General features: G+C 43.0%; 1 protein-coding gene across 1 annotated transcript in view; it reads right to left on the bottom strand.

Moving 5' to 3' along the window:
* Positions 1-20184, bottom strand: part of SND1 (staphylococcal nuclease and tudor domain containing 1) — a 439500-nt gene that overhangs the window by 268615 nt on the left and 150701 nt on the right. The window contains exon 11 of the mRNA XM_007446006.1: positions 12800-12889. Coding sequence (XP_007446068.1) covers positions 12800-12889 — 90 coding nt within the window. The remainder of the gene's footprint in view (positions 1-12799; positions 12890-20184) is intronic.

Below are 20184 nucleotides of genomic sequence, written 5' to 3'. Positions count from 1 at the left end.
AAGAGCGGCAACACGACTCATCTTTGTCTCTCATCTTCAAAGACTCTCCCATGCTGGAGAGCTCAAACCGCACATGGCTTTTCTTCCACACAGCTGGCAGCACCACTGGCCATGGGAGAAACTAGTAGAAAATGTGAAAAGGCTCCAGGCTGCCTCAGAGTCAGTCACTGTGACGTACTGGGTTTCCCAAGCCATTATTTCAAAATGTAGCCAACTGATGAGTGATGGAGGGAAACAAAACACCAGCCCCCCAATGGGAGAAAATCATTTGACGACAAGAGGTCCCAGAAAACGGAGAAGAGCTCCTTGCCCCAATGGGAAACTTGATTGTGACCACAACCATAAGAGTATAAACTTTAAATTTCAGTTGAAAAGATATAAAAGACACTGTGACCATAACTCAGTGGCATAAGCATAGCAGGAAAAGAATGAATTCAATCTCCTAGCTTTCTCTTGGGGAGGTAGGAGTCTGGTTGGTAAAAGGTAATTAAAGCCACACCATAAAGGTGGTTCGAGATTTATCTTCAACACATGCGAACATAACCCTCAAATCTTGTGTTTTGGCTACCACAGGTATCCCCATTCATTGTTATTTAAAATAAATCTTTGGTGTCAAAAAATTACAGTTTCAGAACTGTAAAAGGATCTGGTAGATCAATTCAGCAAAAACAGGGCAAAAAAATGTTCACTCCCCTTTTACCGACAAGGAAATTAAGGAAATATAATAAAATAAAAGGAACTATCATCCAAGGTCATGGAGTTAGGTGAACAAGGACTAGATGTACTTCCTACTTCAGGTTCCTTGGTTCCAGGAACCCAAGTTTTCCCAGGCAAGGGGAATCGACCTGCCCTCCCCAAGGTGACTACCAGGAAAACTACACAGTGATCGGTAGATGACCGTTACGTCAGAGAGTCTGGTCAGAGATACCAGGATGACCAGTTGACCCTTTCTGGATTCCTTAAGATCTTACAAAAATAGATTCCTTTGTATTTTACGAGTGAAGAAAATAAGGCAGACTGGAAGAAATAAACTCATCCCAAGTGTAAGAATTTGAACATACACAATATTCAGCTGCATATCTTCTAGCCTCTGAGGTCACAGAAATGTCCTACCTCTTCATTGTAATGTGGGCTGACAACTGTGGACAATGCTACAGGTCTGCATTTGAGGTGCTAGTTTCTATTTCCATCCTAGGAACTTACAAGGTTCCATCCTTTGTGCCCTGCCCAAAAGTTATTCCTAATGCAGCTGGCTGCCCTCCCTATCCTGGCACACCTGAGGAGTCACAGCTGTCAAAATAACACGCCCCTTTTACAAATGAAGAAACAGAGGCGACATGAATGCACAGACCATACAGTTAGGGATGCATCTCTCAGCTCTTAAGATTCACTAGGCAAATTAAGAATCTTTCCCAGCTCACACCAACAGCCTGAGGCAATATTTCACCAAAATGTTCAACCAATTTCTAATCAGGGCCCAGGTCACTCCGCCTTACATTCCCTCCCCCTCCCTCTTTTTTGGATAAAGGGGTGTCAGAGATTTACAGGCTGCAGAAACTGGGCCTCGTGAGGGGAAAATCTTATGCTTAACGGGCCTCTCCTGTCCAGTCCCCCCGGCCCAACCCTCACATCAAAGTCTAGCCTGACAGGCTCTGAGGAGCTGGGCTCAGCAGCAACCCGCCAGGTTAAAAGGTACCCGACACACCACACAAATGGCCAAGCAGAGCCAGTTAGGGACTTATTTACTTCCAATACATTTGGACTACTGTTGGAGAAGACGGACATTAAGAAGCCCAGGTCCCAGGGAATGGGAACGTCAGGGAGCAGTCAGGGGCCATCAAGCGTCTGTCACTTAGAGGTTTAAAATCATAATGAATGATCCAAGTGAAAAATATTAACTTACTGCCTACTGGTTGGGTAAATCCCTCTGTCAAAAATCATTTTTCAAGAGAACAAATTATAAATGCTACACATTTTCAAAAAGACGCAGAAACAGCCCCAAAGTTGACCTCCCACAATAAGGAGTGGCTGCTTGGGCGGCCTCACAAAGAGCCCACAGGGAGGGTGGCCTCGCAGGCATCCAGCACGCTGCCAGTGGGGGGGCGATTAGTTCATAACCATAACTCATATCCAGAAAAACAAAAACATCCTTAATCTACCTGTTTTTGGGGGTTTTTTCCCCCCCGGTACGCGGGCCTCTCACTGTTGTGGCCTCTCCCGCTGTGGAGCACAGGCTCCAGACGCGCAGGCTCAGCGGCCATGGCTCATGGGCCCAGCCGCTCCGCAGCGTGTGGGATCTTCCCAAACCGGGGCACAAACCCGTGTCCCCTGCATCGGCAGGCGGACGCTCAACCACTGCGCCACCAGGGAAGCCCTCTACCTGTTTTTAAGGTCTTGCTTTTTATTTGTCAGACAGAGCTATGCCTGAAGTCTTGTCGAAGTGGGGCTCGAGGTCTATATTGTATGAGGAAATTAAAGAAGACAGGCGACAGGAAAACCATCTGTCCAGCTTAGAGCTACGCCATGAGCTTTCTACATCCCTTCTCTATATTCAAAGACTTCCAATCTTTCTTAAGAACTGCCAGATAGCGGACAAATCCCACCACCTCTGTAAAGACTTATTGGGGGATCCTAATCTGATTCCTGACATCAGGAGCTGAGAGCTGAAGAAAGGGTCAGACAGGCTCTTTGCCCCATAGAGGGTGAGGGAGGTCAGACCTGGGAACAGATACTCCGGAAATGGGCACAGGGGAGTAATAGGACAGACAGCCCCCGACTTTACATGGGAGCCAGCCAGGAATAAGGAACCGTGCTAAGATTCTTACAGAAAAAGAAGTGTGAAAGCAAGAAGCTGTGAAAGGGCTTGGCGTGTCGACACAAGGGTGAGAAGTTATTTGTGACGTATCATATGGAGGGTAGAGTAGGAAGTAAGACTGAAAATGGAAACATCCCTAAATGACATTATGCTATTTTATATACAACCGGCTTTCCTTTACCTTCATTTAAGGAGTCAGATGCTTTTCTGCAGCCATCTGGGTGTCCCCAGAGTCTGTGAGATGACCATGACTGTGCATATAGAAAGCGATTCTGACAGCAACATGAAAGATGGCAGAGACTAGAAGGAGAACTACTTAAGATGCAGTTGCAGTGATTGAGAGATAAGGAGCATACAGACCAGTAGCCAGGGGTAATACTGTGAAAAGGAAGATTTGGAAGTGATAACTATGGCAGAATCAGATGAAATTGGGATGGGGAGACTGCTGATACTAAAGTTTGGGATAACAGGTGGGTGGTGACATTATTTAAGACCAACAACAAAGGTAGACTAGCCAAGGCAGTTTGCGAGCAGGGAAGAAAATCGTATGGAAGCCAAGAACTACATTTTAGACATAAGAGATGACAGCTATCTACTGGCATCTGTATTTGGTTATCTAGTATTCAGCAGCTGGAAACTGATCTTAAGGCAGAGAAAGAAATCAGGGTTGGAAATATTCACATATAAGAGACAGCTGAAGCCATTAAGTGCAGAAGGTCACACAGCAGGTGTGACCTCTCGTCTCCAAAAGACAACTATGATCTGTACAAGTCACATTAATATTAATCCAATCCTGCCAAGAGACATGTTTCTTATCTCATTCAAATCTGTTCTTATTCAACTTCACACATTTTGATGTAATGTTATCGCAGTTAGACTGTAGGCAACTTGTGACATAGATGATATTTATTCATATTTTTCCTCCAAAAAGGTACCCAACCACCATGTGCCTTTTCTAAACTATTAGTTCCATGAGAACAGGTGTTTGTAAGGCTCAATCCCCAAAGTCTTTTTTTTTTTTTTAAAAAAGGTATTGTCTTTAATTTGAGCAAATATTGTCAGCTTATCTTTTTTGCGGTACGTGAGCCTCTCGCTGTTGTGGCCTCTCCCGTTGCGGAGCACAGGCTTCGGACGCGCAGGCTCAGCAGCCATCGCTCACGGGCCCAGCCGCCCCTCGGCACGTGGGATCTTCCCAGACCGGGGCACGAACCCGTGTCCCCTGCATCAGCAGGCGGACTCTCAACCACTGCGCCACCAGGGAAGCCCTCAATCCCCAAAGTCTTGAACAAGGTGTGGTATGGAGTAGTTGCTCAAGAAATAGTTCCTGAATAATAAAAATGAGTTGACTTCCCCAGGCTGCCACTTCCGGCCTTCTCCTAGGGACTGCCTCCAAAAGGATAAACCTACTCAACCTTTGTCTTCAGAAGAGGACCACCTGCTCATCAGCCCAGCCCAATCACTTTTTGCAGTCAGAAGAGGTGGGAAGGCAAAGTTACAGAAAAATTTTCTGGTCCAAAATGACCAGATTAAAGACAAAACCTGAGGTTCCTGTAGTTACAGAAGAACACTCATGCACAGCTCCCCATAGCACACACCCTAAGCAGGCAACATGTTACACATGGTGCTTATTATTCTTAATGTCCTATTCATCAGCCTTAAATGGGATGAGCATGGTTCATCAAAAGCTCCTGCCAGGAATGATTTTTCCCAGGGTGAGCCATATTTCAAAACACTAATGATCGAAGTCCAAGTGATGGAGGCCCCGTGACTGTGGCAGCCCTCTTAAGTGGACATCAGCACTCATCCTTCAAGGAAGGGAAACAGGACAGAAGCCCGAGGGTGAGCCTACCGAGAACACTAGAAATGTGCTCTCAAGTATTAATTACTCTATAACAATTATCAGCTGGTCTGAAGATGGGGCAGCATTAAAGCCCAGGAGGAGTAACGATGGAAAGAATAAACACAAATACCGAAAGTCAAGACAGTCTTGTACAAAACTGAAAAACGAGAACTCTAGCCAAGAGTCAATTGGCAAGATAGACAAAGAAGCTAACCTGGGCTTCCCTGGTGGTGCAGTGGTTAAGAACCCGCCTGCCAATGCAGGGGACACGGGTTCGAGCCCTGGTCCGGGAAGATCCCACATGCCGTGGAGCAACTAAGCCCGTGCGCCACAACTACTGAGCCTGAGCTCTAGAGGCTGCGAGCCACAACTGCAAGCCACAACTACGAGCCCGCGTGCCGCAACTACTGAAGCCTATACGCCCAGAACCCATGCTCCACAACAAGGGAAGCCACCTCAAGAAGAAGCCCGCGCACCGCAACAAAGAGTAGCCCCCACTCGCTGCAACAAGAGAAAGCCTGCATGCAGCAACAAAGACCCAACGCAGCGATAAATAAATAAATAAATTTTAAAAATTAAAAAAAAAAAGGAAACTAACCCACATTTCCGCTGCTTTACTTTCCTAGGGTTGCTATAACCCAAGCACCACAAACTGGTTGGCTTACAACAGAAATTTACTCTAATGACTTTGGAAGCCTCAAGTCTGACTTCAAGATGTACACAGGGCCGATGCGCCCTCTGAAGGCTCTAGGGAAGAATCCTTCCTTGCCTCTTCCTAGCTACTGGTGGCTCCTGGCCGTCTCCTTGGTGTTCCATGCCGCGGCTGCGTCACTTCAATCTCCATCTCCACCTCCACTGTCACGTGTCCTTCCTTCTCTGTCTGTGTCCTACCCTCTTCTAAGGAAGGCACAGGTCTTTGGGTTCAGACCCCACCCTAATCCAGTAGGATCTCATTTTAATCCATTACATCTGTGAAGACCCTATTTCCAGATAAGGTTACATTCTGAGGTTCTAAAAGGACATGAATTCTGAGGGGACACTATTCATCCCGCTACCCCCATCATTATGAAAACACCAGGAAAGACCATCCAAGCCAGCAATCCTCATGAGGTAGAACTGCAGCTCTTTAGGAATACCTGAAAATTTGCCAGAGAAAAGATAACTGGTAAGTGAAAGCAAAACGGCAGTTCCACATATCAACAAAAGAACTCGATTCAGTAAGAACCAAAAGTTTCACTCAGATTTTAAACGCATGAAAACAAGGAGCACATAGCCTGTAAGCTCACAACCGCATGGCCTTAATTATGAAGCTGCAGCCCTAAGACACCACTTCAGTCACCCAGCTGTAAAGAATTGGAGGGGACTTCCCTGGCAGTCCAGTGGTTAAGACCTTGCCTTCCAATGCAGTGGGTGCAGGTTCGATCCCTGGTTGGGGAGCTAAGATCCCACATGCCTCCTGGCCAAAAAACCAAAACATATAAAAAAGAAGCAATATTGTAACAAATTCAATAAAGACTTTATAAATGGTCCACATCAAGAAAGTCTTAAAAAAATAAAAAAGAACTGGAGGAATTTCCACCTTAGAACCAAGAGACAATTGTGCATACTACCTTCTTGTACACCCACACGTTGTTCATGCCCTTGGGAAAGAAATACTCAAGCAACCGGAAATATGAGCCTAACTTTCTGGACACAGCAAAAACAGAGGCTACAGAAAGAAACCCTTAAGAGGCTGTGCCTAAAAATTGGGCTCACTACTTCTGAATGACGCCTTATTTTGCAAAAACACCAAACCCTTTTTCTTACTAGCAAAGTTATATGTGCTAACCCTATACAGACCCTTGTAAGATGAAACTACCGAATAAAAAAATATTGTGAGAAAAGATAGCAGGAGTTGGGTTTCCTTCCCAACTGAGCACATCTGGACAGTCTCACTTTACTCTCTTCCACACTATAAGATATTCTATACACTATCATTGAGCCTAAGCTCAGAAGAATCTATTTGCTATAAACCAGGAGGTATAGGAAGTTGGAAGATTTGCAATTCAGCACATTTTATAGGGTTTTTGGCACATAAGGGTTATTTTTAAAGCAGGAAAAAAAGCCTGTTCTCTCCCTACCCCCAAACACAGCTGAGCTGATTCAGCACAAATCTCCCCCTAAAATAAAATCCCAATTTGCAGAGAACAGGCATGGAAAGTTCCAGCCCCAAGGACGGCATTTCAGAATCCTCGCTGAAAAGATCAGGAGTGGGTGGCTTCACCACCCACTGACCAAAGACAAGCTGACCAAAAATCAGTTATAAATGTAAGGGCTTCACCAGGGCCTATGAGCGACTCAGGAGTCCAGGGAAGAGAAGTCTTTAAACAACGTGATGCCCAGTAGTAACCAAAGACAGGAGATCCTGAGGATTCTGGTAGCTAATAAATCATTTCCCACGGTGAGCATACAGAAGACATTTCCAGGAATGCAGTTTAAAGTTCTAGTTTCTTCATTTACCTAAGAGGTCCTTTCCGAAGAAGGCAGTACAATATACACCATACAAATACCACATTTCGCCAAAGAGCTATATGCTCAGCTCAGCACCCTGATGGTCCCTAAAGCACAGAGTTACTCTGCACAATCTGCAGATCAAAAACCCAAAAACCCACCAAGAAGAGCTCTTAAGTGGCAGCAGGGCGAGCGCTACCTTGCTGAGAACAACTCAGCGAGTCTCCAGAAACAGGCCACGCTACAGTCATTTCTGTTAATTACCTTCACCAGACAAGGGAGTTGATGAGTCAAGCCAAGGGGTCGAGGGCATCTACAATGACCCTTGGTCTCCAGTGCACACTGACACACTCCTGGCCCGTCTAAGTGGGAGAAGTCTTACTTGGAAAAGGCATGGTCAGAAAATACAAGCCATTCAAAATATCACCTGATTTGGTGAATATCTTCAAGCCATTTATTCAAAAAATTTACAGCCACATTGATGGTAACAGCTGGCACTGAGAAAGCAAGGACAAGCAACCTCGCATAAACCTGTCGATTTAAATCACAATGCATTCATAACCTTAGGGTCTCTTTTGATCATTAATGTAAAGGACTTTTCCACAGTGTGAGTGTATCACATTAATATGAAGTGGAAAATGTGGAGATGACAAAGGAAATGTTTACAAAAACCAAACTAAAATACATTAGAGGTAATTAAGAACAAGAATCCCCAGACTGCCAGCTTTGTACTTAACACAGCGGATTAAGTAACACATGGCAAAAGTATTTTTAAGCAACAGGACAGCCCTGTGATATAGCCCATGAGAAGAGTACAAGAATCCTCCTCAAAAAAGCTCCATGCCCTTGAAGAGCTCTCACCAGCTGAGTGGAGCACGGCTTCGGCTGAGGAAGGCTACACCAGCTACCTTCAGGGACCAGTCCTCAAACTGTGCTCCTCAACCTGGGCGTGGCCCTGGCCCCAGATAAAAAAAGTGACCTGTCCTTCCCCTTCTCCCAGAAGCCTCACCTCTGCCAAGAGATTGAAGAGAAAGGACAATCAAGCTCCACACTTGCTTAGCACAGTTACCTATGACCTCACATTGTCTGTGTAACTGAAGAACATGTAATCTGACACTGGTTTCTCTGAAGAACAATCTGATGAAACATCACTTCACTGGGACATCTCCAAGACTAATGAGCTAATGTTTAGAGGGCTGAAGGCAATCAGAGGGCTGATGCATGGTGCTCTTACCACCTCCCGCTCTCTGTAGACGAGGACGATGCGGCTAAAGAGGATCAACTTCTCGTAGCAGGCAGAGTACATGTTATACACAAGAACTGGCATATTCCAAAAAGCACCGTGACCCTGGCTATCTACACATGATTCAGTACATACAACAGGAAAGCGGGCCTTTCCAGATGCCTTTTAATTCAAACTCATGATTAAAAGCATACACATCTGGGGTAAAATACCTAATTCCTATGAGTTTCCATTTCTATGCCTATGAAAATAGAAATGATACATATATCTTTCAGGGTGGAGGTGAAAATTAAGTGAAAACAAAATTCAGTATTTTTCCGTCAAGAAACAACTCAATAAATGACAGCTCTACTCTTTAGACTAGAATGAGCATTATATAAAGTGCCTTAAAAAATAGAAGTCTTTAGTTCATGCTACATATTGGAATAGCATGAAAATCACACATAGGTAGCCACCACCAAAGAACAAATGAGCCCTATTTTCCATAGCTGATTTAGACATTCAGAATATTTTATCCCATAGAAATAAGGCTATTAACAGTGGTTGGGTTGCTGGCCTGGTTCATAAAGGCACATTAACCTAGAATAGAGGTAATATCATTTACATACAATACCAACCATTCTAGACAGACCAGGTTTACCATGAGTTCAGTTTTGAACCTGCTGGAACTGTAAATCCGGTACACATGGAAATCATTTCCACCCACCCCAAAGAGCCCCACGTCCCCAAAGGTACAACCCTCAAGTAAAATAGGTTTCCAAAAAAGAACAATCTAAAACAATATGAATTAGAAATAATTCCCTAATTCATAGCCCAATAACTTCCCAAATGTCTGCATTTATCAAGAAAATTACCCAATTTTTAGTGCCTAAAGAGTCAACCTAGTTTACGGAACAAATTTTAATGGCATAAAAATCATACAAAGTCAGCCGTTGATTTACAAATGAGCCTCATCCCCCAAATTTACTTATATCAACAGAAACAGTGACAAAACCTTTAGGGAACAGCCGAATTGGGGGGTAGAGTTTCTGGAGATAGATGCTCGTCCAGGCTCTCCTATCTATTGCCAGGGCTGAAGCTTCAGCGCTTCTTGCAATTTCATCTCATCGGCCACTTTTGATCCTTCAATTGTCCAAACAAGTTACAACTTTGAACACAATGGTTCCCATGGTGATAGAAATTTTGCAATCAAGGGACAGGAGTTACAGTGATTCATATGTCATTTATAAATGCTGTATTAAACAGATTAAAAAATATTTAAGAGATTTTATGAAATAGCTGGTGAAAATTCCCAGTGAAGATCCCAGCTATTATTACCTTATTCCACTGAGAGCAAAATGACTTAGGCACACAAACTCTTGCTTTCCTTGGGCTGACCGTCTCTAAACATTAAGAAAAAAAAATGTACACAGAGAAAGAAACTGCTCCTGCTATCAGAAGAGGACCTTAGCTCTGGTTCTCTTAGGAGGGCATCTCACCATTTTATACTCACTAAGGATGCCATTCTGGAAAACTAAGGGACATGTCAAAGTTACCAAGGATTCCATGCGTCCACTACACTGGGACCATGAAGAAACCCAGAAGAAATTAGCAAGACAGTTCTCTCCTCCATGCATATTCCTTAGTCATATTTTAGTGAAAGCACAGATGGCAGATGGTAAACAAGGGATGGGGAGGGCATTCTACCAGGCAGTATAGCAATTCAGACAGCTTCTGAAACACTTCCAGGATATGCACATATCCTACCTCTCCCTTAAACCAGATAACACACACACACACACACACACACACACACACAAATATACACTCCAATACAAGCAGATACACATTTTGTGGAAGCTGGAACCAGGTGACACCCAAATCTGCACAAGGGGTTGATGGCAGTCAAATTAGTTGCGCACTGATTCACATATCTTGACCTTAGACCTGAGAAAGCCAGGCAATGCTAGATTCTAAACGAAAGCAGTATTATTAAACAAAACCAAACCACATAACGCAACAGGCACCTGGAAAAACATGAATGACTAGTATTATCCTGGATTCTCATCCATGAGAGAGGAAAGGCAAATAATATTCCCAGTTCACAAATGCTAAAACCAAGGCTCAGAGAGGTGCCTGGTTACTTTAAGGTATTTAGCCAGAATTAAATCTTGGGAGTGAACCAAAGTGAATTTCCATAACTGAAATGGAGGCCACTGAATCTAACAAAGCACCTCACCACTTTACCTTCAATCCCAATGCTCTACAGTCCACAAACCCCTCCAAACTTCTTATTATAGACTCTCTGGGATGGTCAAATAATAGTCTGGGCAGAGAAGATGATTTTTACCTCCATTATCTTGTTTAAGCTGTGACAGGCTGTACTAATCAGCTTTCGTGCACAGGCACACACAGGCACACATGCTCCCTCTCGGTTCCTCCTAATCACCATGTGCTGCACTGAACAGCTGCAGAGGTCTGAAGGGAATTGGCAGAAACGTGTGATGATGTGCTAGCTACCCCCCTGAGGCAGCCACTGCCCTGTCTGCTCCTAGACTCCAAAGCACATGGGTGTTCGCTGTCGCAACTGATGGGCCCAGAAGACAGGCAAGTGGTTTCAGGTGGTGAGTCAGGAAAAGCAGTTTGCATCAGGAATGTTCCAGCCCAGCAGAGCTTAGCTGCATCCTTCTCCCTATGCAGGGACAGGGTATTCATCGTTTACACAGTGTCACCGTGGGGGACAAAACTTGGGCTCAGCACAAATAGAATCCAATCAACTCTGATGCAGAGGAAACAGTAAATGAGTTTTCTCCCACCAAGAAGGAGCCTAATTGCTTAAGAATTGCCACCATATCTGACACTGGAGGTCAGTTCTTTTATCCTGAGACAGAGGACTTTACAAAGGCCCAGCAGGCACATAGGGTTTGAGAGCAGAGGCCCGGGCTAACTTTCTAGAACTATTCAGCAGCTGCTACCCTGAGCTGTGATCTCTGCTCCTAGGGACAAAGCACAATCAGGGAAGGGCAATATTCAAACAAACCAGGTGGATGCCAGAATACACACCACACAACTGGCTGTGCACGAAGCAAATATGCACTGCCACTCCTTTCAGTGTGGTTTTGGATGGATTTCAATAGAAATGAACACGTGCACGGGGAATTCCTTGCTTGTCTCTATGCCATTGTTTATGAGCCAGTAAATTAGTGATATGGTATCAACTTGGTAAAACAGACGTCAGACATTCAACCAGATAACAACAGATCTAGAAATTGCAAGAGGCTTAAAGCCATCATTTGTACTACACTTCATGAATGAATACAGCATTCTGTCATGTTTTATACAATGACAAATGAGCCTATTCTCTCAAGGAATCTGAGGAGATAAATACTTGTTTTAGGGAATCCAGTTTGGTTTCTCTACCTCAAAATCAGCAATTTCATCTTTTGCCCAGCTTCAAAATATCTTGCAATAATGTATCATTCTAGTAACTACGGTACTTGGACAAACCTCTCACAACTCCAATCGTTTAAAAACCTGCATGTAGGTAAAGAATGCTAACATGGCTTCAACATGTCGAGGTCAGACTTAGAACCAAATGGCCTTACCTTTCTGAACCTATAAAAAAAGTTGGCCCAAAACATAACATTCCCTGGAAGAATCCCCACCGACGGAAAGTAAGGAGAACACAAATCACAGTCTTTCTCTGAACAGATTTCCCTCAATTACCGCAGGAATTATTCTATTCGTTTCCTCTGTTTTACCCAGGACACAAAGAAATGTCCAGGATATGCAGGTTGGGGAGGTCAGGGAAAATCAGTGGAAGATCAGAGGCTCATTATCAGCTTCCCAGAACAACAAGTTCTGCAGCAGGTCATAGAACATTCTGCTCTAAGAACCCAAGGAAATGCCCTCTGAGGGCCTCTGAGCCGCTGCACTACACCAGAAAGTCTCCCAATGAACCACCAGGAAACCACACCCTCTTTTCCACAAAAGGCAGAGGCTCCTATTCCAGAAGCCCTCTTCTCCTCAGAAACAGGGGAGTCAAAAAAGCAGCCACTTTCTTTCATTAGCAAATCCCACAGCCCCGACTTTTAATGCAAGTGGCTGGAGAGAAGCAGAGAGCTACTCTGCTTTAATGGAAGTGGATGGAGCTCAGGGCAATACGCAATTACTGAGACTGGAATTGAGCCTGGACCCTGGAAAGAACATGCCGTGAGAGCCCTGGAATCACACTGTGGTCAGGGCCCCAGTTTTAAACTTCTCCCAAGGGGTGCCACTTCCTGAGGCAGAGGCACGCCTCTCTCCATATCAAAGTAATACCGCTTGACTTGTGGGAGGAGAGCCACTTGCTGGTCTCTGGGATTCCGTCACCAAGAGCCCAGAGTAAAACAACCCCTAACCACTTGCAAATTATGTTTCTGCCATCACTTACCTTTTTCCCAATAAGCTTCTTTCGCAGAAATTCCCGGGCTTCAAACATATAGGGAATGTCATAGAGGGGACGCAGTTTCTTGTTCTTATCCTTAAAGCAAAATAAAATACCGCATCAGGAATGGGAAAACAAAGCAAAAACTGACACATGAACACAGCCAAGAGTGCGAGATAATGACAACACACCTGAAATATGCTCTAGCTCCCAGTATCACAAATATTGAACAATTGCTAGATACATAGTAAACGGTTAACAAAGTATTTGGTTGAAATGCTTTACAGGGCACAAGACCATCTTTTTCCAAATGACAGGAAAATAAGCAAGCAATGGAATGTTTACACAACTGGGAACAACCTAAATGTTCATCAAGGAAAGAGCTATATAAACTGCAGTACAGAGGAAGCTCACTGAGTATTAGGGCCCTTCTAATATTTACAGATATACTATAAATCTCAATCTATTACTCTGTAAGCCTTTATTAAGCACCTACCAACTGTTAGCCTCAGACAAAGCACTATGTAAACGTATGTTATACTCTTGGACGTAAAATCCTTGTAACCTAACAATAACAGAAGAAATCCTGCAGATACGAAGTAACACAAAGCAGTTCTGAATAAGTGCTAAATTATGTGATATAGACTAGGGACTAAGTGCTATTAGAATTCATGGAAGTGGAAAGAAGTAATCAGGAGATGTTTCATTGACAAGGTGGGACTTCACATGAGTTTGCAGGACAGGAAAAAACTAGAAAGAAAATTAGAGTTGGGGGGAAAAAAAGACAAGCAAAAGGAGGGAGGCAGGAATAAACAGTATTTCAGCACACAAATACACAGGCAATCCCTTCATTATTTCTTGGGGCCCAGACTTCCCCCAAAAGAGAGGCTCTGAGCAATATAACTGAGATGATGAGAGAGGGTCCGGATGAAGGCAACAGAACTGGGAATTGACAGGAACTTAAGAGCTAGGAGAATCTCTTTAAAAAATAAATAAATAAGTGACTGACAAGGGAGTGGATAGAGGGGATAAAAGCGAAGGAACCCGAGTGGTTTGCAGTCAGGGGGAGGACAGCGTATGGAGGACTAGAGCTTGTGTACAAGAAATTGGGAGATGATGGCTAAATTGGTTGGTATGATTAATGTCTCTCCCGCTAGCTCCTAAGCTGCATGAGAACAGAGACCCTGTCCTTTTCTGTTGTCCTTTGTGATCCCAGACCCAAGTACCCAGTACTTCCCTCACAGTATAAACTCAAATACTTGGATGTACTACCGCAAAAGAAATACGCAGAATAATATACAAGAGCAAGTATGCTAGAAGGACAGGACTGCATGAACAGATATTTTGGGGGGGGGGGGGGATCAGAAAAAAAGGAGAAAATTAAGCCATAACCCCTAACCTAGATGCACACCATTGCTTCCCCATCCTGTATGATTAGCTCACCTGGCCTCAACTTTGCTTTGCCATCTTCTACACACCTGACACAAGATCTCTATATAATTCATTCTATACTTAAAGTATTCAAATTATGTTTTCTTAAATAGCCAACTACTCTCAAATAAAGAACATTTATCACTTTAATACCCCCATATTTAAAGTAATACTAATGACAATTCTGAGGTCAAGGGCGTCGAAATAGAGGTTTCCTCCTAGACCCAAAGCAAGCCCTGGTGTCCAAAACACATCATTTAAACATTTCAATTCACTGATATCACCAAGAATGTGCATAATTATTTGAGTTCGAGCTTCACATTCACCATCCACCTGTCTTCTAATTTCTCTGGCTTAAAAAAAATAAAAATAAAGGCAGCAGCACCATTCTCATGCTCTTCAAAGAAATTAAGGCACCTTTAGAACTGAAGGTGAATCTTTATCCTTTCTCAGAGTTGATGCGTGGGAATCTCCACACTCTGAACAGGAGCAACTGGGATTTCCAAACTCTGATCAAAGTCATGGGGAACCATGATCACTGCCTAATAAGTGAAGTACGGCCTGAAACATGAAAATCTTTAAAGAAATAACACTGAGTTTTCCTTAACAAGGAAAATGGGACAAATAAGAGCTGCCTGGCTAGAGGGACTGCTGGCCAACATAAGGGCAGATGTATAGGATTATGGATATTTTATAAGCATCCAGGCAGCCAAATGAAAATAGTGGGTCACTACTGAGGAGCCCTAAAATAGTTTATGATGACACTAATGATAGTGTAAGAATGCTTGCTAGACAGAAGATGCTAGGTGCCAGTAATGAACAGGATTTTTAATAAAGACAAAAATCAATGGTTATCAGAATCAGCCATCAGGAATAAAGAAGTCCCAATGTATTCATATTCCCCTAGCAATACAGGGCAATCTATTCACAGAGAGTAGCTGTATGATTCACTAAGTGAACAACATTTTTTTAAATGAATTGAACAAAATAATTGACATTTCCCTTACACGGCCTTATGATGTGCCACAGAACCTGATATCAGAACCTTACCCTATTTATTCTGAAACACCACAGAGGTTTAAGGCAATGTCACTTGTTTGGAACTCCAAAACAAGGAATGGTAAGAAATAGTTTCAATAGGCATTCAGATGAAGATCATGGGATGAGATACAGCTAAATGTGTGAACATGGCAGTGTGAACAAGAAAGATGCTCGACAGGACTGGGCCAAGCCAAGATACTCTCAGAAGAAGGAAAGAAAATAAACAGTATACCAAACATTCCAACAAAAAAACAGGGTGACTTGAGTCTGATTATATGTCTCTCATGAAGCTCGGAAAGAACTAATAGCACGAGCAGAAAACAAGATACCACAAGTGAAAACAGAGTCATCTTGTTACTCTAACCCTGAAGATCTAGTACCTATTGACATCTGCAAACATCTTACAAGAGCGATATTAGAAGTCCCTAAGAAACTACAAAATAAAAGCAATTCCTCCAAATTACCAGGTACATAAAAGCCTTTGAAATCTCTAAGAGGCAATTGAGGTATGGAATGTATTCTGAGAAAACAAGACTTTAGCTGAATCTTGCCTGCTAGAAAGGACTACCTAGTTTAGATTCTAATCTACAAGGAAACACTTTAAAATTAAAAATAGAAAAGAATGCTTGATTTATCTGGTGGGCGGATAATACACAAACCAATATGTGCTGTAATCACTGTTCATCCTGAGAAGTGACATTGTATGTAGGCCCTGCACTGACTCACGTTAGAGATAACTTCAATCATCTTTACCTCTCCTTGGTTTGGGAAGGAGGCCCGATCTCAGCATCTAAAAGGCATGCCTGGCTCTTTTTTTTTTTTTTGAACAAGAGCTTATCATGCCAAAATGAGGTCTCTGTTTAATGCTCATCTGGTGGGAATGGAAGGGACTCCTAATCAAGGTCTTATTCTCAGCTCCGTTTCAGGCCAAATTTAATCTAGCCCATCTAGCAGCCAAAAAACTGTAGCCAAAAAATTTACTGGACCCTAGGATCCTGCAGGATTTCTTAAAACAAGGCTGAATAAACACAAACCATGAAAACATTGATGAATGTGGCTTCACTAAAATTTTAAAGAGCTCTTTACTGAAAAAGCATCATGAACAAACTGACAGGCCAAAGCACAGACTCAGTAGCTGATAAGTGAAACAAGACAAGGCAGAACAGGATGAGAACTGGAGTACTGAGCCACAGCTGTAAACTTCTCAGTGAGGCCTACCCTGATCACATTACATTTTAGCAAAGACTCAAAGGAGGTATGGGATGTAGTCATCTAGAGACAGGCAGAGAGGACAGCCAATGCAAAAGCCTTGAGTTAGGAGATGACTGGTGGGTTCAAGGAACAGCAGAGACATCACTGTGGCTACAGCTGAGTTCCAGAGGGGAGAACAACAGACAAAGTCACACATCTGACTTAACATCTGAAGGAATTACTTTGGTCGATGTGCTGAGAACAGACACCACAGCAAGGAAGAGAGAGAACAAAGGGAGACCAATTAGGAGATTATGGCATTAATCTGGGTGGGAAATGATGTTAGATTACATCAAGGAAGAGCAGTGAGGGGGTAAGAAGTGGTCAGAATCTCGGAATATTCTGAAAGTAGATAGATGAAATGTGAGATGAGAAAAAAGGGAGAAATCAAGCATGACTCCAAGGTTTTTTTTATCTGAGCAAATGGGATAATAGGTGGGGTCATCATCTGAGATGAGGAAGACCACAGGTAGAGGCAGGTGGGTGAGATCAGGAGTTTGGTTACGGGCCTGCTAAACTCTCAAGTGGAGGTTTTGAGTAGGCAGTGTGGAGTTTGGAAGAAAGCTCTGAGCTGGCAATTTACATTTGGGAGTGGTTGGCATATAGGTGGTATTTAAACCTACGAGATTGAAAAGGACAGAGGACTGAGGCATTATAACATTGAAAGGTAAGGAATAAGAGAAGGAATGTATAAAAGGAGACTGAGAAGGAGTAATCAGTGATCTCAGCAGGAGGAAACAACCAATGTTATGTCCTGGAAGCCAAGGAAAGAAAGTGAATTGAGGAGGGAAAGACCAACTGTGTCCAATGCACAAGGCAAGGCGAATGAGCTGAGGACTAAGATCCGCTTGTTGGATCAAGCTAAGTGTGGGTCGGCCGTAACTTGGCAAGATTAATTTTGGTGGAGCAGTAGGGGCAAGAGCCTGACTGGAACTAGGAACGGGAAGAGGAGAAGCGGAGAAAGTGAGTACATACGATACTCCAGAAAGTTCTGCTACAAAATACAAAGAGATTATGTGGCAGCTGGCAGAGGAAGCAAGGTGAAGAGAAGGGGCTTTGGTTTTTGGTTTCAGGGGGGCGAAATAACAGGCAAACGTCCTGTGGAAAGCAAATAAGTGATAATGCAGACGGAAGAGGACAGAACTGTTAATGCATAGGTAAGGAGGGGATGGCTTTCCATAGGAGCTCCAATAATTCACCTTTAGGTGTGTGGATGCAGGTACTGTTAGTTGGGTACACGTGGTAGTGAGAGTTGCTGGAAGTTCTCTCGTTACTTTGATTTACTCAGTAAAGGAAGGAAGAACAAATCAATAAGAGAAACTATCTAACAGAAAAATTGGCCAAAAGGTACGAACAGGCATTTCACAAAAGAACTGCAGCTGGATATTAAGTGTATGAAAAAAGGTATCACTTCATTAATAATCAGGGCAATGTAAGCTGAGATACTATAGGACATCCAATATATTGTCAAATTTTAAAAATGAGGATGAGGGGAAATAGGTGTGCTGTAACCACTGATGGGAATATAAAATGGTTCAACCACTGTGGCACTTTTACATAGTGCTACTCGGCATCATCTGGTTAAGGCTGAAGATATGCATCACTATACTTAGGCAATTCTAATTACAGGAAGGTATATACCCCAGAGAGGTCTCACTCGTGCAAGACAAGGACCACAATGCTCATGTTAATGATGTAAAATTTACAGTCGGCTCTGTACAGTCACAGAGCAGAACAGAGAGCAGTGAGTCTGAGAGGAATGCAATAAATGAACAAATTTGAAAAACAACACTGAGCAGGAAAACAAGCTGTAGAATGATAATGATTTAAATACAGACTAAAAAAAGACACAAGCAACATTATTCCTAGAGCTATGTAAATAGCCGAAGTATAAAAATACCTAGAAACGAAAGTCAATGGTTAGTTAACTGATGCAGGATGGGCAGAGAAAGAAACAGAATGGGAAAGAAATGGGGTCAAGGATGAGTCCACAGGGACTTTCAACTTCATCTGCAAGCTTGTCTCTTTAAAAGAGGATCTGAAGCAAATGTGGTATAATAAGAAATGTTTGTTCTGTATCATTCTATAACGTTGGGGTTTTTTAAACCAAAAAAGTTTAGGGATAGGAAACCCCCAAACCTTGTTTGGCCAACCTTTCCCTTGGCTCACAATGTCTCATACTTTTATTTCTCAGAGGCAAAGTAACCTGCCATTCTTTTCCTCACAAGAAATGCATGAAATTCCTTTTTCCTTCCCTCAACATGATTTTCTTTCATAGATGTATCTTTCCATGAGGCAGAAGGGAATAATTTAACTACCAACATGCTCTCAAATAACCAGGGTCAAAAACAAGTTTGATTTTTTTTTTTTAAAGCAGGCTTGAAATATATTAAAAGTAGCCAAGCAGAATTATACTCTACAGAGATCTTAAAACAGACTGCTGAATTAAAATAAGAACAGACACGATCAGATTTAAATGGATAAAATTTCAAACAGTAAATGGACCAGTCCCAGTTGCCCTGCCACACAAGCTATGTTAATAAACAAAGGCTTCAATTTCCATCTGAATTATAGACTTAAAATAGGAACATTACCACATGCCCTGGGCATATTTACAGTCAAGGACCGTTCAAGTCCCTTGGCAGCCAGGAGACACAATCCACAGGGATATCCACTATTTATTATCCTTAACATACACAATAGCACATTTTTATAAAAGGCAGATCTAACTAGATAGAAATCTATAGTCAGCAGCTGGGGAAAGGTTCAAAATCGTAACCACCTTGGCCAAATGGAAGATATCTTGCACCACTATACCTACAGGACCACACTCAGATGATTCATATACCCCAACACTCCCCAGGAGTTGTTTCAAAGAAAAAGACACTTTCACTTTATTTCCCAATTAGCTCTTATTTCTTCCTCCTAAAAACCTCTCTCTTAAAGGTAAATAGGGTCTATTAAAGAGACAAGGTCTGGGACAGTCCCAAATTCACAAAAATGAAATACATTTCAGACATATCTCCAAGGAGGCAAAGGAGAACGGTAAATAAAAACAAATCAAATTGAAAAAATATTTTTTTAAACCTGAGATGTGATTATAAAAATTCACAAGCGTGGGCTTCCCTGGTGGCGCAGTGGTTGAGGGTCCGCCTGCCGATACAGGGGACACAGGTTCAGGCCCCGGTCCAGGAGGATCCCACATGCCGCGGAGTGGTTGGCCCCGTGAGCCATGGCCACTGAGCCTGCGCGTCCAGAGCCTGTGCTCTGCAACGGGAGAGGCCGCAACAGTGAGGCCCGCGTACCGCAAAAAAGAAAAAAAATTCACAAGTGTGAGAATGGAAGAGGGCTGGACTTTGAACCCCGTGCTTATGCAAGATACTTGACCTCTGAAGTGCCTTGTTGCTTTTATAGAACCCTTAGTTTACTACACTTCTCTCATACTCTGCAGACCCACTGTTTCTACAACCTCCCACTCTTCATCAGACCTAGGAAAAAAACACTCGGGTCTGCTTCTTAAAGTGTTCAATTCATTATGAAATGGATTATGATCCCCAATTACAGCAAGGAAAGTGAGGCTTACAGTTAAGTAACGTGCCTCACTTCTTGTTAACAAGCAGAGCAGGGATTCTGATCCCAGCTATCCCAGGGGCTGAAGCGGCGGGGGG

The sequence above is a fragment of the Lipotes vexillifer genome, unplaced genomic scaffold (assembly GCF_000442215.2).
Source record: "Lipotes vexillifer unplaced genomic scaffold, Lipotes_vexillifer_v1.1 scaffold156, whole genome shotgun sequence".
Lineage (NCBI taxonomy): Eukaryota > Metazoa > Chordata > Mammalia > Artiodactyla > Lipotidae > Lipotes > Lipotes vexillifer.
The sequence above is the reverse complement of the archived record's forward strand: the minus strand, read 5'-3'. Positions and strand labels throughout refer to the sequence as shown.